Below are 20,857 nucleotides of genomic sequence, written 5' to 3' on the forward strand. Positions count from 1 at the left end.
CAAGCGCTTAGTGCAGTGCTCTGCACATAGTAAGCGCTCAATAAACACTATTGAATGAAGGGACTGTATCTGTGGCCGAACTGTCCATTCCAAGCGCTCAGTCCGGTGCTCTGCACATAGTAAGCGCCCGATAAATACTATGGAATGAATGAATGAAGGGACTGTCTCCATCTGTGGCCGATTTGTCCATTCCAAGCGCTCAGTCCGGTGCTCTGCACATAGTAAGCGCTCAATAAACCCTACTGAATAAATGAAGGGACTGTATCTGTGGCCGATTTGTCCATTCCAAGCGCTCAGTCCGGTGCTCTGCACATAGTAAGCGCTCAACAAACACTACTGAATGAATGAATGAAGGGACTGTCTCTATCTGTGGCCGATTTGTGCATTCCAAGCGCTTAGTGCGGTGCTCTGCACATAGTGAGCGCTCAATAAACACTATTGAATGGAGGGGCTGTATCTGTGGCCGAACTGTCCATTCCAAGCGCTTAATCCAGTGCTCTGCACATAGTAAGCGCCCGATAAATACTATGGAATGAATGAATTCCCCCGATTAGACCGTAAGCCCGTCAAACGGCAGGGACCGTCTCTATCTGTCGCCGACACGTTCATTCCGAGCGCTTAGTCCAGTGCTCTGCACATAGTAAGCGCTCAATAAATACTATTGAATGAATGAATGTAGGGACTGTCTCTGTGGCCGATCTGTCCATTCCAGGCGCTTAGTCCAGTGCTCTGCACATAGTAAGCGCCCGATAAATGCTACAGAATGAATGAAGGGACTGTCTCTATCTGTGGCCGATTTGTCCATTCCAAGCGCTCAGTCCGGTGCTCTGCACATAGTAAGCGCTCAATAAACCCTACTGAATAAATGAAGGGACTGTATCTGTGGCCGATTTGTCCATTCCAAGCGCTCAGTCCGGTGCTCTGCACATAGTAAGCGCTCAACAAACACTACTGAATGAATGAATGAAGGGACTGTCTCTATCTGTGGCCGATTTGTGCATTCCAAGCGCTTAGTGCGGTGCTCTGCACATAGTAAGCGCTCAATAAACACTATTGAATGGAGGGGCTGTATCTGTGGCCGAACTGTCCATTCCAAGCGCTTAATCCAGTGCTCTGCACATAGTAAGCGCCCGATAAATACTATGGAATGAATGAATTCCCCCGATTAGACCGTAAGCCCGTCAAACGGCAGGGACCGTCTCTATCTGTCGCCGACACGTTCATTCCGAGCGCTTAGTCCAGTGCTCTGCACATAGTAAGCGCTCAATAAATACTATTGAATGAATGAATGTAGGGACTGTCTCTGTGGCCGATCTGTCCATTCCAGGCGCTTAGTCCAGTGCTCTGCACATAGTAAGCGCCCGATAAATGCTACAGAATGAATGAAGGGACTGTCTCTATCTGTGGCCGATTTGTCCATTCCAAGCGCTTAGTGCGGTGCTCTGCACGTAGTAAGCGCTCCCTAAATACTATAGAATGAATGAATGAATGAATAAATACTATTGCAGGAATCATCTTCTTCTCCCTCCCGGGGTCCCTGCACGACTCACGGTCGTTGGAGCGGCTCCTCGGGCAGGGGCGGAGGAGGAGGAGCAGGTCCTGCAGGAGGAGGAGGAGCAGGAGCAGGTGGTGCTGGGGGCGGCGGCGGCGGCTGCTGCTGCTGCTGCTGCTGGAAGGACTTGAGGGAGTCGAAGGCCTTCATGAGCTTGTCGAGGGTGGCCATGGCGGCGACCTGGAGCCCCTCTCTCCCCCCCGGGTTCACAGGTCGAGCGACGGCCTAGGCCCAGATTCCCCCAGGCCACCCGGCGCCATCTTGGGCCCTCCCGGCATCCTCCGCGCCGCCCGCCGAGCCGAAGTGGGGGGGGCGGGGCGGTCTCCAGATCGACAGGCGCCCCCGCCAATCGCCCGGCGGGATCCGAAGCCCCGCCCTCCGGCCGACCAATCGGACGCCGAGGAGCCGAGTGAGGGGCGTCGGGCTCCGACCAGCAGGGGCGGTTGAGAGGCTGGGCGCCGCCGGAAGTGCTCCTGGACCCGTTGCCTAGGTTACCCATCTTTTCTCCACCCCCCCCAGCCTCGCGCCTCCCCATGATTTATAATAATAATAATAATGATAATGTTGGTATTTGTTAAGCGCTTACTATGTGCAGAGCACTGTTCTAAGCGCTGAGGGGAGACACAGGGTCATCAGTTTGCTCACAGTCTTCATCCCCATTTTCCAGATGAGGGAACTGAGGCCCAGGGAAGTGAATGACTCGCCCACAGTCACCCAGCTGACAGTCGTCATCCCCATTTTCCAGATGAGGGAACTGAGGCCCAGAGAAGTGAAGTGACTTGCCCACAGTCCCACAGCTGACAAGTGGCAGAGCCGGGATTCAAACCCGTGATCTCTGACTCCCAAGCCCGGGCTCTTGCCACTGAGCCACGCTGCTTAATTTGGTAGCGTTTGTTAATAATAACAATAATGAGGGTATTTGTTAAGCGCTTACAATGTTCTGAGCACTGTCCTAAGCGCTGGGGTAGATACAGGGTACTTCATTCATTCAATAGTATTTATTGAGCGCTTACTATAATGGTGGTATTTCTTAAGCACTTACTAGGTGCAGAGCACTGTTCTAAGCGCTGGGGGGATACAAGCTGATCAGGGTGCCCCACGTGGGACTCACAGTTTTCATCCCTATTTTACAGATGAGGGAACTGAGGCACAGAGAAGTGAAGTGACTTGCCCGAAGTCACCCAGCTGGCAAGCAGCGGGGCCAGAATCGATTAGACTGTGAGCCCGTCAATGGGCAGGGATTGTATCTATCTGTTGTCCAAATTGTGCATTCCAAGCGCACTGTACAGTGCTCTGCACAGAGTAAGCACTCAATAAATACTATTAAATGAACGAATAAATACTATTGAATGAATTAGAACCCATGACCTCTGACTCCCAAGCCCGGGCTCTTGCCACAGAGCCAGGCTGCTTCGTTGCGTACTCTGTGCGGAGCACTGTGCTAAACGCTTGGAATGGACTATGCGGCAACAGATAGAGACCTGCCCAACGACGGGCTCACGGTCTAATCGGGGGAGACGGACGGACAAAAACAAGACAACATCATCACAGTAAATAGAATCGAGGGGATGGACTCCTCATTAGCAAAATGAATTAGCTTGGCCCACGTGGGGCTCACATTTTTTAATCCCCATTTTTACAGATGAGGTCACTGAGGCACGGAGAAGTTAAGTGAGTTGCCCAAGGTCACACAGCAGACAAGTGGTGGAGCCGGGATTAGAACCCACGAACTCTGACTCCCAAGCCCGGGCTCTGTCCATTGCTCCGCACATAATAAGCGCTCAATAAATACTATTGAATGAATGAGCCACCCTGCTTCTGCTTCTCCTTGCATCAACGGAGAAGCAGCATGGCCTAGTTCATTCATTCTTGCATTCATTCAACCATATTTATTGAGCGCTTACTGTGTGCAGAGCACTGTACTAAGCACTTGGAAAGTACAATTCAGCAACAGAGACAATCCCTGCCCAACAACGGGCTCGCAGTATAGAAAGGGGGAGACACAGAACAAAACAGAAGAAATAGGCAAGCCTAGTGGCTAGAGCCCGGGGCCTGGGAGTCAGAAGGTCATGGGTTCTATTAATAATGTTGGTATTTGTTAAGCGCTTACTATGTGCCGAGCACTGTTCTAAGCGCTGGGGTAGACACAGGGGAATCAGGTTGTCCCACGTGGGGCTCACAGTCTTAATCCCCATTTTATAGATGAGGTCACTGAGGCACCGAGAAGTTAAGTGACTTGCCCAAAGTCACACAGCTGACAAGTGGCCGAGCCGGGATTCAAACCCATGACCTCTGACTCCAAAGCCCGTGCTCTTTCCAGTGAGCCACGCTGCTTCTCTTCCGACTCTCCCACCAGTCTGCTGTGCGATGTTGGGCCAGTCAAGAAGCAGCGTGGCTCAGTGGAAAGAGCCCGGGCTTGGGAGTCAAAGGTCATGGGTTCGAATCCCAGATCGGCCACCTGTCAGCAGTGTGGCATTACCCTACATCCACCCCAGGGCTTAGAACAGTGCTCTGCTCATAGTAAGCGCTTAACAAACACCAACATTATTATTATTCTCTGGGTTTCTGTTCCCTCATCTGTAAAATGGGGATTAAAGCTGTGAACCCAACGTGGGACAGGGACTTTGTCCCACCCGATTATTTGATTAGTGCTTAGAACAGTGCCTGGTACATATACATCTACAGTTGAGAGCTCACCTCCTCCAGGAGGCCTTCCCAGACTGAGCCCCCCTTTCCCTCTGCTCCTTCCCCTCTCTCCTCCCCTCCCCTCAGCACTGTGCTTATTTGTATATGTCATTTATTACCCTATTTATTTTGTTAATGAGGTGTCCATCCCCTTGTTTCTATTTATCGTGATTAAGTTGTCTTGTTTTTGTCTGTCCGTCTCCCCCATTTAGACTGTGAGCCCGTCAGTGGGCAGGGACGGTCTCTCTCTGTTGCCGAATCGTACATTCCAAGCGCTTAGTCCAGTGCTCTGCACATAGTAAGCGCTCAATAAATACTATTCAATGAATGAATGAACATAATAAGTGCTTAACAATTATAATTATTATTATTAAGCACTTAGTTTGTGCGGAGCATTGTAGAAGGCAGCTGGGAGGGAACAGTACAGTTGAGGTGCTAGACGAATTCCCTGCCCTCAAGAAACGTGTGGCCTCGTAGAAAGTGAGAGGGAATGGAAAGTCAGTCAATCATATTTCTTGAGCGCTCACTGTATGCAGAGCACTCTAGTAATAATAATGTTGGTATTTGGTAAGCACTTACTATATACCAGGCACTGTACTGAGCGCTTGGGTCGATCCAAGCAAATGGGGTTGGACACAGTCCCTGTCCCATATGGGACTCACAGTCTCCATCCCCAGTTTCCAGATGAGGGAACTGAGGCCCAGAGAAGTGAAGCGACCTATCCAAGTTTACGCAGCAGAGCCGGAATTAGAACCCGTTACCCTATTCATTTTGTTAATGAGATGGACATCACCCTGATTCTATTTATTTGCTATTGTTTTAATGAGATGCTCTTCCCCTCGATTCTATTTATCGCCATCGTTCTCGTCCGTCCGTCTCCCCCGATTAGACCGCGAGCCCGTCAGAGGGCGGGGACCGTCTCTATCTGTTACCCATTTGTCCGTTCCAAGCGCTTAGTCCAGTGCTCTGCACATAGTAAGCGCTCGATAAATACGATTGAATGAATGAATGAACCCATGACTTTCAGACTCCCAGGCCCGGGCTCTACTCATTACACCCTGCTTCTTCTCCAGCTAAACACTGGGGAGAGTACGCTACTGCAATATAACAGACGCGATTCCCGCCCGCATGGAAGTTACCGACTAGAGGGAAAGCGAGAAGCAGCCGGGACTGATGGAACGAGCACAGGTCACAAGTCACGTCACTTCTCTGTGCCTCAGTTCCCTCATCTGTAAAGTGGGGATTAACTGTGAGCCTCACGTGGGACAACCTGATGACCCTGTATCTACCCCAGCGCTTAGAACAGTGCTCTGTACATAGTAAGCGCTTAACAGATACCAACATTATTATTATTATTATTATTATTACAGAGTCCTGGGGTGGATATAAGCAAATCAGGATGGACACGGTCTCCATCCCCATTTTACAGACGAGGGAACTGAGGCTCGGGGAAGTGAAGCGACTTGCCCAAGGTCACCCAACAGACCTACGGTAGAATGGGAATTAGAACCCATGACCTGAACAGACAGTGACCCACACACTCAGGGGAGACAGACATACGAACCCCACGGAAATGCACCACACACCCATTTCCCCGCGTGAGTCTGTCTCTGCTAAGAGCGGCAGAAGAGAGAGAGCCAGGAGAGAGAGTGCATCGTTCCCTCCCCACTGGCCCCCATCCGCTGAAGATGTCAACTACTTGTGATCTGGAGGGGTTGGTTTGGGTGCCCATTGAGAATCCACTAAAGATCCTATAAGCCTGCCGGTCTCCCCTTCACAACATCACCAAGATCCGCCCTTTCCTCTCCATCCAAACCGCTCCCGCCTTACTACCATCCTTCATCCTGTCCCCACTGGCTGACTGCATCGGCCTCCTCTCCCATCTCCCACCCTCCTGTCTCTCCCCATTTCAGTCCATACTTCACTCCACTGCCCGGATTATCTTTCTACAGAAACGCTCTGGGCCTGTCACCCCCCTCCTCAAACCCTCCAGTGGTTGCCCATCCACCTCCGTATCAAACAAAAACTCCTCCTTCTCGGCTTCCAGGCCGTCCATCCCCTGGCCCCCTCCTCCCTCCCCTCCCTCCTCTCCTTCTCCATCGCGGCCCACACGCTCCGCTCCCCTGCCGCCGCTCACCTCCGCACCGGGCCTCCTTCTCGCCCGTCCCGCCGTCGACCCCCGGCCCGCGTCCTCCCGCGGTCCCGGAACGCCCTCCCTCCTCACAGCCGCCAGACTAACTCTCTTCCCCTCTTCAAAACCCTACCGAGAGCTCACCTCCTCCGAGAGGCCCTCCCAGACCGAGCCCTCCCTTTCCCTCTGCTTCCCTTCCCCATCGCCCCGACTCCCTCCCTCTGCTCTTCCGCCTTCCCCTCCCCACAGCACTTGTGTATATCTGTTCATATTTATTATTCTATTTATTTTATTAACGATGTATATAGATCTATAATTCTATTCATCTATTTTGATGGTATTAACGCCTCTCTATTTCTTTTGTTTTGTGGTCGGTCTCCCCCCTTCTAGACCCTGAGCCCATTGTTGGGTAGGGATGGTCTCTACCTGTTGCCCAATTGTACTTTCCAAGCGCTTAGTACAGTGCTCTGCACACACTAAGCGCTCAATAAATACGATTGAACGAATGGATGAAATATTTATGTCAATATTCTTCTACTATTTCCCCCCTTTTGCCCCATCTCCCCCCCACCCCGCCCTTACCCCGACCCCTACCTCTAATATATTTCAATGTCTTCTTCCCCTCTAGACTAAAAGCTCCTTGTCGGCAGGATCTCAGCCTCCAACTGTTACATCGACCTCTCCCAACCACTTAGTACAGTGCTCTGCACACAATAAGTGCTCGGTAAATACCTGTAATTTCATTTATTTATATCGATGTCTGTTTACTTCTATCGTCCCCACCTCTAGACTGTGAGCTTGCTATGGACACGGATCGCCTCTCTTGAGGGCTGGGCTGTGCTTTCCCAGGCGGTCGGTACTGTGCTCTGCGCATAGTAAGCGCTCGATAAGTATGATTGAATAATAATAATAATAATAATGTTGGTATTTGTTAAACGCTTACTACATGCAGAGCACTGTTCTAAGTGCTGGGGTAGATACAGGGGAATGAGGTCGTCCCACGTGAGGCTCACGGTCTTCATCCCCATTTTCCAGATGAGGGAACTGAGGCCCAGAGAAGTGAAGCGACTTGCCCACAGTCACCCAGCTGACAAGGGGCAGCGTCGGGATTCGAACCCATGACCTCTGACTCCTAAGCCCGGGCTCTTTCCACTGAGCCACACTGCTTCTCTGAATGAATGTCATTGATCGATTTATTGATTGAGAAGAAGAGAGAGTGCAATATGTAGGCATGGGAGGTCCTCAGTACAGTACCCTCACCAACTCTGAAAGCCCTCTATCTGCCCGGGAACCTCCTCACCTGCCTTCTCTCCCACAGACCTGCTCCCCACAGATCGATCCCGTTCCTCAACGCAAACCTCCAACCTTTTGACCTCCGTCCAATTTTCTCAACTCATCCTGCCCCATTTAGCCTCCGTAGCCCAACCACCTTCCCTCGATGACCAAATCGACGCCCTCGACTCTACCCTAATAATAATAATGTTTGCATTTGTTAAGTGCTTACTTTGTGCAGAGCACGGTTCTCAGGGCTGGGGGAGATACAAGGGAATCTGGTTGTCCCACATGAGGCTCACGGTCTTAAACCCCATTTTACAGATGAGGTAACTGAGGCACAGAGAAGTTAAGTGACTTGCCCACTGTCACACAGCCTATAAGTGGCTACTCAACTCTCCGGCTCCCCATCCCTTCGCCCGTCTGGTGCCGCCGGCCCTCGGTCCCGCATCGGCTCCCAGGTCCGTTCCCTTCCCTCCTGCGCACCGGCCGCGGAGAGCTGCCGGAGGAAATCTCGACGTCGGGTCGACCTCACCTCACTTCTCTGTGCCTCAGTTACCTCATCTGGAAAATGGGGATGAAGACCGTGAGCCCCGTGGACGACCTAATTACCTTTTATCTCCCCGGCGCTTACGACGGCGCTTGGCACATAGTGAGTGCTTAACAAATATACAAGCAGCGTGGCTCAGTGGGAAGAGCCCGGGCTTGGGAGTCAGAGGTCATGGGTTCGTGTCAGCTGGGTGACTGTAGGCAAGTCACTTCACTTCTCGGTGCTTCAGTTACCTCATCTGGAAAATGGGGATTAACTGTGAGCCTCACGTGGGACGACCTGATGACCCTGTATCTCCCCCAGCGCTTGGAACATAGTAAGCGCTTAACAAATACCAACATTAATTAATTATTTAATTCTTACCATTATCCGCCTCAACTTCAACCTCCCAGGTGCTTTCACTCCGCCCTCTCCTTTGTCTGGCAAAATGATTTCTCCAGCCTTCCTGACACCCAAGCCCTCACTGGTTGTTGCAGACACTTAATTCCCTCCACAACGCCCCCCCCCCCCCCCCCCCCCCCCCCCCCCCGTCCTCCCACCTCCCCCACCATCTCTGAATTAATCAATCAATCAATTGTCCTTACTGAGCATTTTCCGTGCGCAGAGCTGCTTGAGAGAGTACAACGGACACATTCCCTGCCCGCATAGAGGCATGACCCCCCCCCCCTAAAAAATCTCCCCTGCCCCTCTCCGGTCCCTCCCTCCCCCTGCCCCTTCGTCAACCCTCCCGTCCCTCCCAGCGCTATCTCGTCTCTCAAAATCCACCCCCTCCGTAACTATGAAAACACTTTCCCCCTCCCCGCTTCCCGACCGCCATCCGTTCGCTCGGCGGAAAAGGTGGTGTTAAGGGTGTGGATTTGGGCGGCTAGAGAAGGGAGGTAGGCTGCGGAGAAGACGAGATGGGGGTGAGGACTTTACAAAATTGGACGGGGTCAAAAGACGGGAGGTCTTGGGGAGGGAACAGCACAGATTTGCGGGGAAGGGGAGTAGGGGGAGAGAAGGCCAGAGAGGAGGTTGTAGTCGGAGTGTGGCATTTCGGAGTTGGCGAGGTTACTCACTCCCCCTTCCGAGCCAAGTGGCCATGCTTAATGGCTAGAGCCCGGGCCTGGGGGTCAGGAGGTCATTGGTTCTAATCCCGGCTCCGCCTCGTGTCAGCTGGGTGACTCTGGGCAAGTCACTTCACTTCTCTGTGCCGCGGTGACCTCATCTGGAAAATGGGGATTGAGACTGGGAGCCCCAAGTGGGACAGGGACTGTGTCCAGGCCAATTGGCTTGTATCCACCCCAGCGCTTAGCAGAGTGCCTGGCACATAGTAAGCGCTTAACAGATCCCAGCTCTGCCACTTGTCAGCTGGGTGACTGTGGGCAGGTCACTTAACCTCTCCGTGCCTCAGTGACCTCATCTGTAAAATGGGGATTAAGACTGTGAGCCTCCCGTGGGACGACTTGATGACCCTGTATCTCCCCCAGCGCTTAGAACGGTGCTCTGCACATAGTAAGCGCTTAACAGACACCAACATTATTATTAACAAATATTATTAATAATAATGACACCTCTTCCAGGAGGCCTTCCCTGACTAAGCCCTCCTTTCCTCTTCCCCCACTCCTTTCTGTGTCACCCTGCCTTGCTCCCTTTAATAATGTTGGTATCTGTTAAGCGCTTACTATGTGCAGAGCACCGTTCTAAGCGCTGGGGTGGATACGGGGTCATCGGGTCGTCCCACTTGCGGCTCACAGTTAATCCCCATTTTACAGATGAGGGAACTGAGGCCCGGAGAAGTGAAGTGACTCGCCCACAGTCACCCAGCTGACCAGTGGCAGAGCCGGGATTCGAACCCATGACCTCTGACTCCCACGCCCGGGCTCTTGCCACTGAGCCACGCTGCTTCACCCTCCCTCCCAGCCCCACACCACTTGTGTCCACATCTGTCATTTATTTATTTCTATTCACGTCTGCCTCCTCCTCTAGACTGTAAGCTTTCCGTGCCCGTTTACTGTTCTAGTGTACTCTCCCAAATGCTTAGCGCAGTGCTCTGCACACAGTAAGTGCTCAGTAAATACGATTGAATGAATGAAGTTAGAGATTGTGCAACGAGTAGAGACACGAGAAGCAGCGTGGCTTAGTGGCAAGAGCCTGGGCTTGGGAGTCAGACGACGTGGGTTCTAATCCCGGCTCCGCCGCTCGTCCGTGGTGTGACCTCGGCAAGCGCTCACCGTGTGCCGAGCCCTGTTCTAAGCCCTGGGATGGATACGAGGCAATCAGGTTGTCCCACGTGGGGCTCACCGTCGTCATCCCCCTTTTACAGATGAGGGGACTGAGGCCCAGAGAAGTGAAGAGACTTGCCCAAGGTCACACAGCTAAGTGGCGGAGCCGGGATCAGAGCCCACGACCTTTGACTCCCAAGCCCGGGCTCTTTCCACCAAACCACTCTGCTTCTCACCTACCCCAGTGCTTAGAACAGTGGCTCAGTGGAAAGGGCACGGGCTTTGGAGTCAGAGGTCATGGGTTCAAATCCCGGCTCGGCCATTTGTCAGCTGTGTGACTTTGGGCAAGTCACTTCACTTCTCGGTGCCTCAGTGACCTCATCTGGAAAATGGGGACGAAGACGGTGAGCCCTACATGGGACAACCTGATGACCTTGTATCTCCCCCAGCGCTCAGAACAGTGCTTGGCACATAGTGTTTAACAAATACCAATATTAAGTCCGTCAAAGGGCAGGGACTGTCTCTGTTATCGATTTGTCCATTCCAAGCGCTTAGTCCAGTGCTCTGCACATAGTAAGCGCTCAATAAATACTATTGAATGAATGAATGAATGATTATGACCTTGTATCTACCCCAGCACTTAGAACAGTGTTGGCACACAGTAAAGGCTTAACAGATGCCATCATCATTATTATTCCCACTCCATCCCTTTTCACCGTGTCAAAGTGACCGGCCCCTTCCTGACTTCCTCCCCGCTGGGCATCTTCATCTGCTGATTTTCCACCGGCTCCTTCCCTACTGCTTTCAGACTGTACAGAGACGGCTGGTTGTGGCCACGCTTTTCCCCATCATCCAGGCCTGATTCCCGGGCCCAGGACCCATGTGTTTGGAGGCGCCAGGCCACCGAGAGCCCCCGGGCCTACCGGGATCCGCTTGCCCAGCACAGCCTCCCCCGCTTCCAAACATTTCCCCCCTCCCTTCTCTGTGTCCCACAGCTTTTAGGTACAGATCTGGAATTTATCTACCGACTTATTCCTATGGACGTCTGTCTCCCCCTCTAGACCGTAAGCTCGTCGTGGGCAGGGAATGGGTCTACTGTTACACCGTACCGCTCCCTCTCCTTAGTCCCAGTGCTCTACACACCCTGAGCGCTCAATAAATAATAAGGTTGGTATTCGTTAAGCGCTTACTAGGTGCCGAGCACTGTTCTAAGCGCTGGGGTAGATACAGGGTAACGTTTGTCCCGCGTGAGGCTCACGGTCTTAATCCCCATTTTACAGATGAGGTAACTGAGGCACAGAGAAGTTAAGTGACTTGCCCAAAGTCACACAGCTGGCAGGTGGTGGAGCCAGGATTAGAACCCATGACCTCTGACTCCTAAGCCAGCGCTCTTTCCACTGAGCCACGCTGCTTCTCTATGACTCGCACTCGTTTTTCCGCTCTTTATTCAACCCTCAGCTCGGCAGCCCTTATGTCTGCATTTATTTCTATTCCCGTCTGTCTCCCCTTCTAAAATCTAAGCTCACTGTGGGCAGGGAACGTGTCGACCAGCTCAGTTCTACTGTACGCTCCCAAATGCTCAGTTATAATAATGTTGGTATTCGTTAAGCGCTTACTATGTGCCAAGCACCGTTCTAAGCGCTGGGGCAGATACAAGGTCATCAGGTTGTCCCATGTAGGGCTCACAATTTTCATCTCTATTTTACAGATGAGGTGACTGAGGCCCAGAGAAGTGAAGTGACTTGCCCACAGTCACACAGTGGACAAGCGGCGGAGGCGGGATTAGAACCCATGACCTCTGATTCTCAAATCCGGGCTCTTTCCACTAAGCCACGCCGAAGCTCTATCTTACCCAGACTGACGGGGAATGTTGTGCACGTTTCTGTTGCACGGTTCTCTCCCAAGCGCTTAGTACGGTACTCTGCACACAGCAAGCACTCGATAAATAACAATAATAACGACAACTGTGCTATTTGTTAAGCGCTTACTATGTGGCAGGCACCGTTCTAAGCGCTGGGGTGGATCCAAGCAGATCGGGTTGGACACAGTCCCTGTCCCACGTGGGGCTCACAGTCTCCATCCCCATTTTACAGAGGAGGGAACTGAGGCCCCGAAAAGTGAAGTGACCGGCCCAAGGTCACCCAGCAGACACGTGGTGGAGAGGGGATTAGAACCCAGATCCTTCTGACACCCGGGCCCTGGTTCTATCCCACTAGGCCACGCTGCTCGATTACCACCGATTGACGATCCATCGGTCACCCACCCAGCGGTGTTCTGGATCGCAAAAAATAGTGAGAAAATGAACAGAAAAATCCGTTTTTACTTTTTGATTCAGCTCAGATATAAATGGCAGTGTTTATTTCCATTTCATTTACAAGACTGAAAAGAAACTCAGGGAGGGAACTGAAACCAGGGTAATTACACTTCCACATGTTTCAAAAACATTTAGATAATTACATTCATCACCTTCAGAAATGCAAATGGATATTTAAGAGAAATTCTGGCATTATAACACCCTTGGGGTAACAAGGCAGGATTCTGTAGAGTCAAGATTTGAAAATAAATTATTCCACACCAATAAGGGAGTACACGATCCCGGTATTCGTACTGATAAATATTTTATCCGAGGAATCCAGAGCAATTCAACTTTCCGTTTCTTCCTTCCTCAGCGTGGAGTAAAAACGAATTTGCGAACAGAAACACGATTCGTTCGGCAGGAGGAAGATGATCTTCTTCACGGAACAGAAACCAGTCTTTTCTCTGAATTCCTTATTAGGCAGGTACATATTAAATAAGAGGGAGGTAACGCGGTCGAGTGGGGAGGGCACGGGACGGCGAGCTCGTTTTGGGCAGGGAATGGGCTCCGTTATACCGTACGCTCCCAAGCGCTGAGTACCGTGTTTTGCACGTCGTAAGTGCTCGATAAATACCAGCGATTGACTGACTGGGAGAGGAAGACCTGGGTTCTCTCCCCGGTTCCGCCCCCGGCCTCCCGGGTGCCGGCGGACGAGTCACTTGACCTCTCCGCGCCGCCGTCCCCTCACCCGTATAACGGAGGGAAAATTCCTCCTTCCCAGACCGTGAGCCCCAAATGGGATCGGAACCGGGTCCAGTCGGTTTTTCGGTATCTATCCCGGCCCTCGGCGCGAGGCTTGGTGCATAGTAATTGTCATCTAGACTCTAAGCTCCCTGTGGGCAGGGAAGGGGTCGACTCTCTGGTGTTTACTACAAGCGTTTACTACAGAGTTCCGCACGAGAAATACCACTGACGATGGAAAAATGGTACTGAGAAAGATTCTTCTAGACCGTGAGCCCGTTGTGGGCAGGGATTGTCTCTCTTTATTGGTGAACTGTACTTTCCTAGGGCTCAGTACAGAGCTCTGCACACAGTAAGCGCTCAATAAATACCACTGAATGAATGAATTACCGAGGGGGCGGAGCAGCTTCCTTGGGCAGATAGAGAAGAGATCAAAACCAGTAGAAAAGAGAAGAAAAAGTCGAATTCTGAGAGGGGAATGTACCTCTAGTCGGCAGACTCCTGAAGGGGGAAAAGCAGGGAAATAGAATAATTTGCCAGAGGAAATTCTTAACAGATACCACAGTCACCATTATCGCTGTCCACCAAAACCCCACCACGGCAAGAAAAAGGGAAGGCCGGCGAAGTTAACTCCGAAGCGGGTCGATCCAAACTTCAGGGAGGCCGTGGTAAGCCCAGCATTACATTTCCTCAGGAAGTCGTGCAGACCCGAAAGGATCGAGGGGTTCAGGAGAAGTTTGGATAAATTCACGGACAAAAGAGAAAATCAGGGCTTAGAGCCGGGGGGAAGCGGGGGACAGGCTGGGTCGAATGAAAGTTTCACTCCCTAGACTCTAGGATCATTTTTGGTGCGGAACATGCCCTGCCAGTTCTGCTGTACAGAACTTCCAAAACGCTTAGTACAATGCTCTGCAAGTACTAGAGAAGCAGCGTGGCTCAGTGGAAAGAGCCCGGGCTTAGGACTCGGAGGTCATGGGTTCTAATCCCGGCTCCGCCACCTGTCAGCTGTGTGACTTTGGGCAAGTCACTTCACTTCTCGGTGCCTCAGTGACCTCATCTGGAAAATGGGGATGAAGACTGTGAGCCTCACGTGGGACAACCTGATGACCCTGTATCTCCCCCAGCGCTTAGAACAGTGCTCTGCCCATAGTAAGCGCTTAGCAAATAGCAACATTATTATTATTATTAAGTGCTCAACAAATGCCTTCGATGATGATGTTGATCCAAGACCTTTAAGACGGCAGAGAATGTGCCCGTTTAATGTTACACTGTCCTCTCCCAAGCACTCAGTACAGCGCTCTGCACACAGTAAGCGTTCAATAAACAGGACTGGACAGAGCCAACACCTGTTCCTCCCGTGAGCCCCTCTAGACTGTGAGCTCATCGTGCACAGGGAATGTATCTGATGTTATATTATGCTCTCCCAAGTATTTAGTACAGGCTTTGCACACAGTAAGCACTCAATAAATGCGATTAAGTATTCATTCAATAGTATTTATTGAGCGCTTACTATGTGCAGAGCACTGTACTAAGCGCTTGGGATGAACAAGTCGGCAACAGATAGAGACAGTCCCTGCCGTTTGACGGGCTTACAGTCTAATCGGGGGAGACGGACAGACAAGAACAATGGCACTAAACAGCGTCAAGGGGAAGAACATCTCGTAAAAACAATGGCAACTAAATAGAATCAAGTACAGTACCAGATTGCCGTTCTGACCCTGTAGCGGCATTTAAGATATTCTTATGAACAAGGAGGGTGGGGTGAGGGAGAGGAAGTGGGAAGGAGGAAGTGGAAAGTGTCATTAAATGAAGACACCACTGAAATATCCATTCTCTTGGTCAACACGACCGATTCGTTGACATTGAGGAAAACAGCAAATTCCATAATTCCCACCCAATTTCTGCAGCAATTAAACACCCTGTCCGTTGCAGCGCCTAGAAAAGTGCTTGGCACATAGTAGGTGCCTAACAAATACCATTATTTTTATTATTATCATCAATACTATCGAGAACCTCTCTTTGCCCAGGCTCTATTTGAAGGGGTCATTCTAAAATAATAAGAATAGTTGTGGTGTCCGTTAAGCACTTACTATGTGCCAAGCACCGTTCTAAGCACTGGGGAAGGTACAAGAAAATCAGGTCCCACATGGGGCTCGCAGTCTAAGGAGAAGGGGGGAAACAGGTTTTGAATCCCCATTCTGCAGATGAGGGAACTGAGGCCCGGAGAAGTGAAGTGACTCATCCAAGGTGACACAGCAGGCAGGCGGAAGAGCCGGGATTAGAACCCAGGTCCTCGGCCTCCCAGATTCATGCTCTTTCCACCAGTCCACACCGCATCTTGTGAATCGACACAATCTCCCCTAATCCAACTCACAGAGGTCCTTTCTGGTCCCTATTAGGATCAACTCCCAAGGAAATGTTTCCCTCAAAAACCTCGGTCCACATTTCCGCGGATTCCAGGAACTTTTGCTGTGAGTTAACTGTCATCAGAGCGTCGCCGGGTCTAAGCCTTTGTAGGACTGCAGTCTGACTGACTTTAACTCGATCTCCAAACTGTCAGCGAGTCCTACTTAGGGACTGCCTCCGGATTTCTCACCTCCCCACCTCCTACAATCTACAGTTCTACACCGTGAGCCCGGTGTGGGCAGCCATGGTCTCTCTTTATTGCTGAATTGTATTTTCCAAGCGCTTAGTACAGTGCTCTGCACACGGTAAGAGCTCGATAAATACGAATGAATGGATGATTTCAAATCAGGCAAGGTTGGACAGCATCAGAGATAAGACGGGCGAATGGGCCAAGGTGCTCGCTCTCTGGAAAAATGCACATGATGATGTAAAATATAAATTAATAGTCGACGTTAAGCACTGTCCTAAGTGCTGGGGTAGATACAAGATCATCAGCTTGGGCACAGCTCCCGTCCCACATGGGATCACAGTCTTAAACTCCATTTTACAGATGAGGGAACTGAGGCCCAGAGAAGTGAAGTGACTTGTCCGAGGCCTCGCAGTCTTAAACTCCATTTTACAGATGAGGGAACTGAGGCCCAGAGAAGTGAAGTGACTTGTCCAAGGTCACACACGGCAGGGAAGAGGAGGAACTGGAATCAGAACCCAGGCCCGGGATCTATCCATCAGGCCACGCTGCTTCTCAATCAAAATCCAATCAATTGTATTTATCGACCACCTACTGGGCGCAGAGCAGCCTACGGGAGAGTTCAGTAATAATTACGGTACTTGTTAAGCGCTTACTAGGTGCCGAGCTCTGTTCTAAGCGCTGGGGTTGATACAAGGTATTCAGGTTGTCCCACGTAGGGCTCACAATTACAACAGAGGTGGCAGACACGTTTCCTGCCCTCAAGGCGCTTACGGTCTAGAGACGAGTTTCCGCGCTAGAGTCTTTTCAGCCGAGAAATTGGAGAAGAAGCGCTGAGTTGCCTTTGAGAAGGAAGCAGAGGTCAAGTCTTCTGGCAGATTTTGGCTGCCTATAAACCACTCCTCTTTCTGTTCTGAGGTTGGGAAGATCAGGGAGTCCGTTTTATTCTATCGGACTCACCCGAGTGCTTAGCACAGGGCTGTATTTGCAGTATGTGCTCCAAAAATACCCCTGATTAATTGTGAACAAGTTTAGGGCGGGGAAGATGAGGTAACCGAGGCCCAGGGAAAGGAAGTGAGTTGCCGAAGGTCACCCAGCAGACAAGTGGCGGAACCGGGATTAGAACCCAGGTCCTTCTGACACGCAGGCCCGTGCTCTATCCACTAGGCCACACTGCTTTTCAGCATTTCTCCTCCGTCCTCTCCCAGGCACCTGTCTAGACAGGAGGTTAGAGGGGAGGCTGCGTGGAAGCAGCGTGGCCTAGTGGAAAGAGCTTGGGCCTGGAAGTCAAGAGGGTCTGGGTTCTAATCCAGGCTCTGCCATTTGTCTGCTATGTTACCCCGGGCAAGTCACTTCACTTCTCTCTCTGGGCCTCAGTTACCTTCATCTGTGAAATGGGGATGGAGACCATGAGCCCCAAATTGGGGAAAGGGTCTGTGTCCAGCCTGATTTTCTGGTATCTATCCTAGCACTCGGTACAGTGTCTGATCCATAATAATAATAATAATGATAATAATAATAATTGTGGTATATGTTACGTGCTTACGACGTGCCAGGCACTGCACTAAGCACTGGGGTGGCCACAGGCAAATCGGGTTGGACACAGTCCCTGTCCCACGTGGGGCTCACAGTCTCAATCCCCATTTTACAGATGCAGGAACTGAGGGACAGAGAAGCAAAGTGACTTGCCCAAGTTCATATGGCAGACAAGTGGCAGAGCCGGGATGATGATAATAATAATAATAATAATAGTATTTATGGTATTGGTTAGGAACTTTCTATGTGCCAAGCACTGTTTTAAGCACTGGGGTAGATACAAGGTAATGAGGTTGTCCCCCGTGGGGCTCACGGTCTCAATCCCGTTTTCCAGGTGAGGTAACTGAGGCCCAGAGAAGTGAAGTGGCACAGCAGGCAAGCGGCGGAGCCGGGATCGGAACCCACGTCCTCTGACGCCCAAGCCCGGGCTCTTTCCCCTAAGCCACGCTGCTTCTCTGTAGGATTAGAACCCAGGACCTTTCAGACTCCCAAGCCCGGCTCTATCCACATAATAAGCGCTTAAGAAATACTGTAAAAATATAAAAAGGCTCTCCTGCCCTCGGGTTAGGTGAAGAGGGAGGAAGGGAGAAGCGGGGAGAGGTTAGGACAGTTTGGAGGGACGAAAGGGTCACAGACTCTCTAGTCCTCAGAAGTTCAGTGTCAAGGCTCCCCTGCTCAAAGGCCCTGTGATTTTTATCCGGATTTGCATTCCCACCCCGGCCCCTCCACATTTCCACCTACGCTGCTCCAGGCACTTCGAGTCGGTCAATCGCATTTACTGTCAGTCAATCACATTTATTGAGCACTTACTGGGTGCGCAGAGCACCCTACTCTTAGAGGAGATGCACTTCTCGTCTCTTCACTGCATTCATTCGATGGTATCTGTCGAGCGCTTACTGCGCGCACAGCACTGTACCGAGCGCCCGAAGGACAGGGGTGACGGCCGATCTCCAATCTCGTCTGCGGAAATGTCCTTTTTTCCCCAGTCCTTGCGTTCAGTCATCTGGAATTGGGCGAGCCGGGCAGACCCGGGCCCAGGGAGACAGAGAGAGAGAAAGGGAGAACGTTCCCAAGACGCCCACACCCGAATGAACCTGGCACATTCGGTGGTGCCGTGCGGAGGCCCATCTGTGCCTGCGAAGTCCTTGGCTTTCGGGACCCGTAGCTAAGCCGGTGCCTTCCGATAAGCCGGCAAACGCGGTCTTGGAGTAAGCCATATTCACACGCTAACATGATGACCGTCGACATCTGGGGCAGAGTACAGCAGTTATGGTTAATATGACTTCCTACTCGGATACATATATATGCATATATATATATATATATATATATATCTCTATAACCCACACAAACACATACACACACATTTCGATATATAGACAACACACGTAGAAGGATACCGACAAGAACAACCTGAGGAATAAACAGAATGATTCAAAACCCTCGAAAACATCGATGCTATTTCAGAAAAATGGCATAGGGTTCCAGAGTACCTCCTCCCTGCCCTCCTCCCGCCCCGAAGAGCTCTACCTAGAGTGAATCCTGAGAGGAAAGATATTGCATCTTATTCTTATGTTCTTAGAGTGGCTGATCGCCGAAACCCTCCGGCTAAATCGTCACTCATCTCCGTCGGACAGCGGTCCTTTAGGGCTCCGTCCGCCAATAAGCGCATCGCTTACTCTTTCTCCTTGATAGGTTCTTGTGCTTTAGAAACCGATATTTCTACAGCTAGGCCAACTAAAACGTACACACCGTCAGCAGCTAGGTCTGCATACGTATACTAAGGCAGAAAGCTATAAATGTCTGTGCACCAAAGTGGTACGTCTATGGCTTTTTTTTTTCAGTACAGCTTTAATGAAAATATACATCTGAATGTAATTCAAGTACAAATGTACAAATCTTGTAAACTCATACGGCGGGTTTTAAAAGGTATAATAAATTTTTATTACAGTTTATAGATACAACAGAACATTCAGTACTCAGTCTTTGCCATTGGGAGTCTGGCTCTCATACAGTGGTTTAAAGTCTCGTCGGTTCCTCTTCCTCATCACTGTAACTAGTTCTGAAACAGACCTGAGGTGGAAGAGAGAATGGCCGGGTTTAGTGAAAGTAGAAATGCACGCGGCCGTATTGTCCTTGGGCTCCTGGTCTTTCATTCGCACACATTTCCTCCCCAAAGCGCAACCCCCTCCCCCCAAAAGAGATAAAACGACCCCAGTGAGAAGCAGCGTGTCCTAGCGGAAAGAGCCCGGGCCTGGGAGTCGGAGGACCCGGGTTCTAATCCCGGCTCTGCCGCTTACCTGCTGTGTGTCCGGGGGAAAGTCACTCAACTTCTCCTTGCCTCGGTTACCTCATCTGTCAGATGGGGATTAAGACTTTAAGTCCCACGTGGGACACGGGCTGTGTCCAACCTGACTAACCTCTATCTACCCCAGAGCTCAGTACGGGGACGGCACCCACGGAGCCCCTAATAAATACCATTAAAAAATAAAAAAAAATTTGTCCCTTCTAGTGAGACAGTCGGGGAAACAAATTCAGCACCTACTTGCTTCCCTAGAATTACATTTGGGTAATAAAACGTAATTCCTTGCAACGGTACCTCGGGAGCCGTTAAATCCTCACAAGGCACCCCTTCCAAATTCCAGCTTCAAAATGTCCTACTGTGTAAGCAAAACAGATACCCACAGCGGGCCCCTTTAGGGCAGGGTTCTAGCTGAGTTTAGTTCCTAGCAGGCATTAGTTGGCAATAAACTGTTTTATCATCCCAATGAAAGTACAATTACTATGTGTCAAGTACTGCAGTAAGCCTGGGGGAGATGCAGAATAATCAGATCGGACACATTCCCTCCTCCCGCCTCTGGCCCGGAACGCCCTCCCTCCTCAAATCCCACAGACTCCCCCCAGCCTTCCAAGCCTTACTGAAGGCCCATCTCCTCCAAGAGGCCTTCCCTGACTAAGCCACCCTTTCGCCTTCTCCCACTCCCTTCCGCGTCACCCTGACTTGCTCCATTTATTCATCCCCCCCTCCCAGCCCCACAGCGCTCGCGTACATATCTGTCACTTGTTCGTTTGTATTGACGTAGGACCGACGCCCCCGATCTAGCCTGTAAATTAGCTGTGGGCAGTAATCACCTCGAACGTCACCCAACGATCTCCTTCTCCTACGGCCTCTACTCCATCCTAATCCTCCTCGACCTCTCGGCGGCCTTTGACACTGTCGCCCACCCCCTTCTCCTGGAAACGTTATCCAACCGTTGGCTTCTCCTCCAGTCTCTCCGGCCGCTCTTTCTCAGTGTC

General features: G+C 51.0%; 2 protein-coding genes across 6 annotated transcripts in view; both read right to left on the reverse strand.

Moving 5' to 3' along the window:
• HTT (huntingtin) overlaps positions 1–1,831 on the reverse strand; it is a 200,139-nt gene extending 198,308 nt beyond the window's left edge. Inside the window, 1 exon segment of the mRNA XM_029061948.2 lies at positions 1,551–1,831. Coding sequence (XP_028917781.1) covers positions 1,551–1,723 — 173 coding nt within the window. The 5' untranslated portion in view covers positions 1,724–1,831.
• Positions 1,832–19,480: 17,649 nt separating this feature from the next.
• Positions 19,481–20,857, reverse strand: part of GRK4 (G protein-coupled receptor kinase 4) — a 132,046-nt gene continuing 130,669 nt past the window's right edge. For all 5 annotated transcript variants that reach the window (XM_029062823.2, XM_029062818.2, XM_039911952.1 and 2 more), the window contains one exon: positions 19,481–19,633. In XM_029062823.2, the coding sequence (XP_028918656.1) occupies positions 19,580–19,633 (54 nt within the window). In that variant the 3' untranslated portion in view covers positions 19,481–19,579. The remainder of the gene's footprint in view (positions 19,634–20,857) is intronic.

This window comes from Ornithorhynchus anatinus, chromosome 4 (assembly GCF_004115215.2).
Source record: "Ornithorhynchus anatinus isolate Pmale09 chromosome 4, mOrnAna1.pri.v4, whole genome shotgun sequence".
Classification (NCBI taxonomy): domain Eukaryota; kingdom Metazoa; phylum Chordata; class Mammalia; order Monotremata; family Ornithorhynchidae; genus Ornithorhynchus; species Ornithorhynchus anatinus.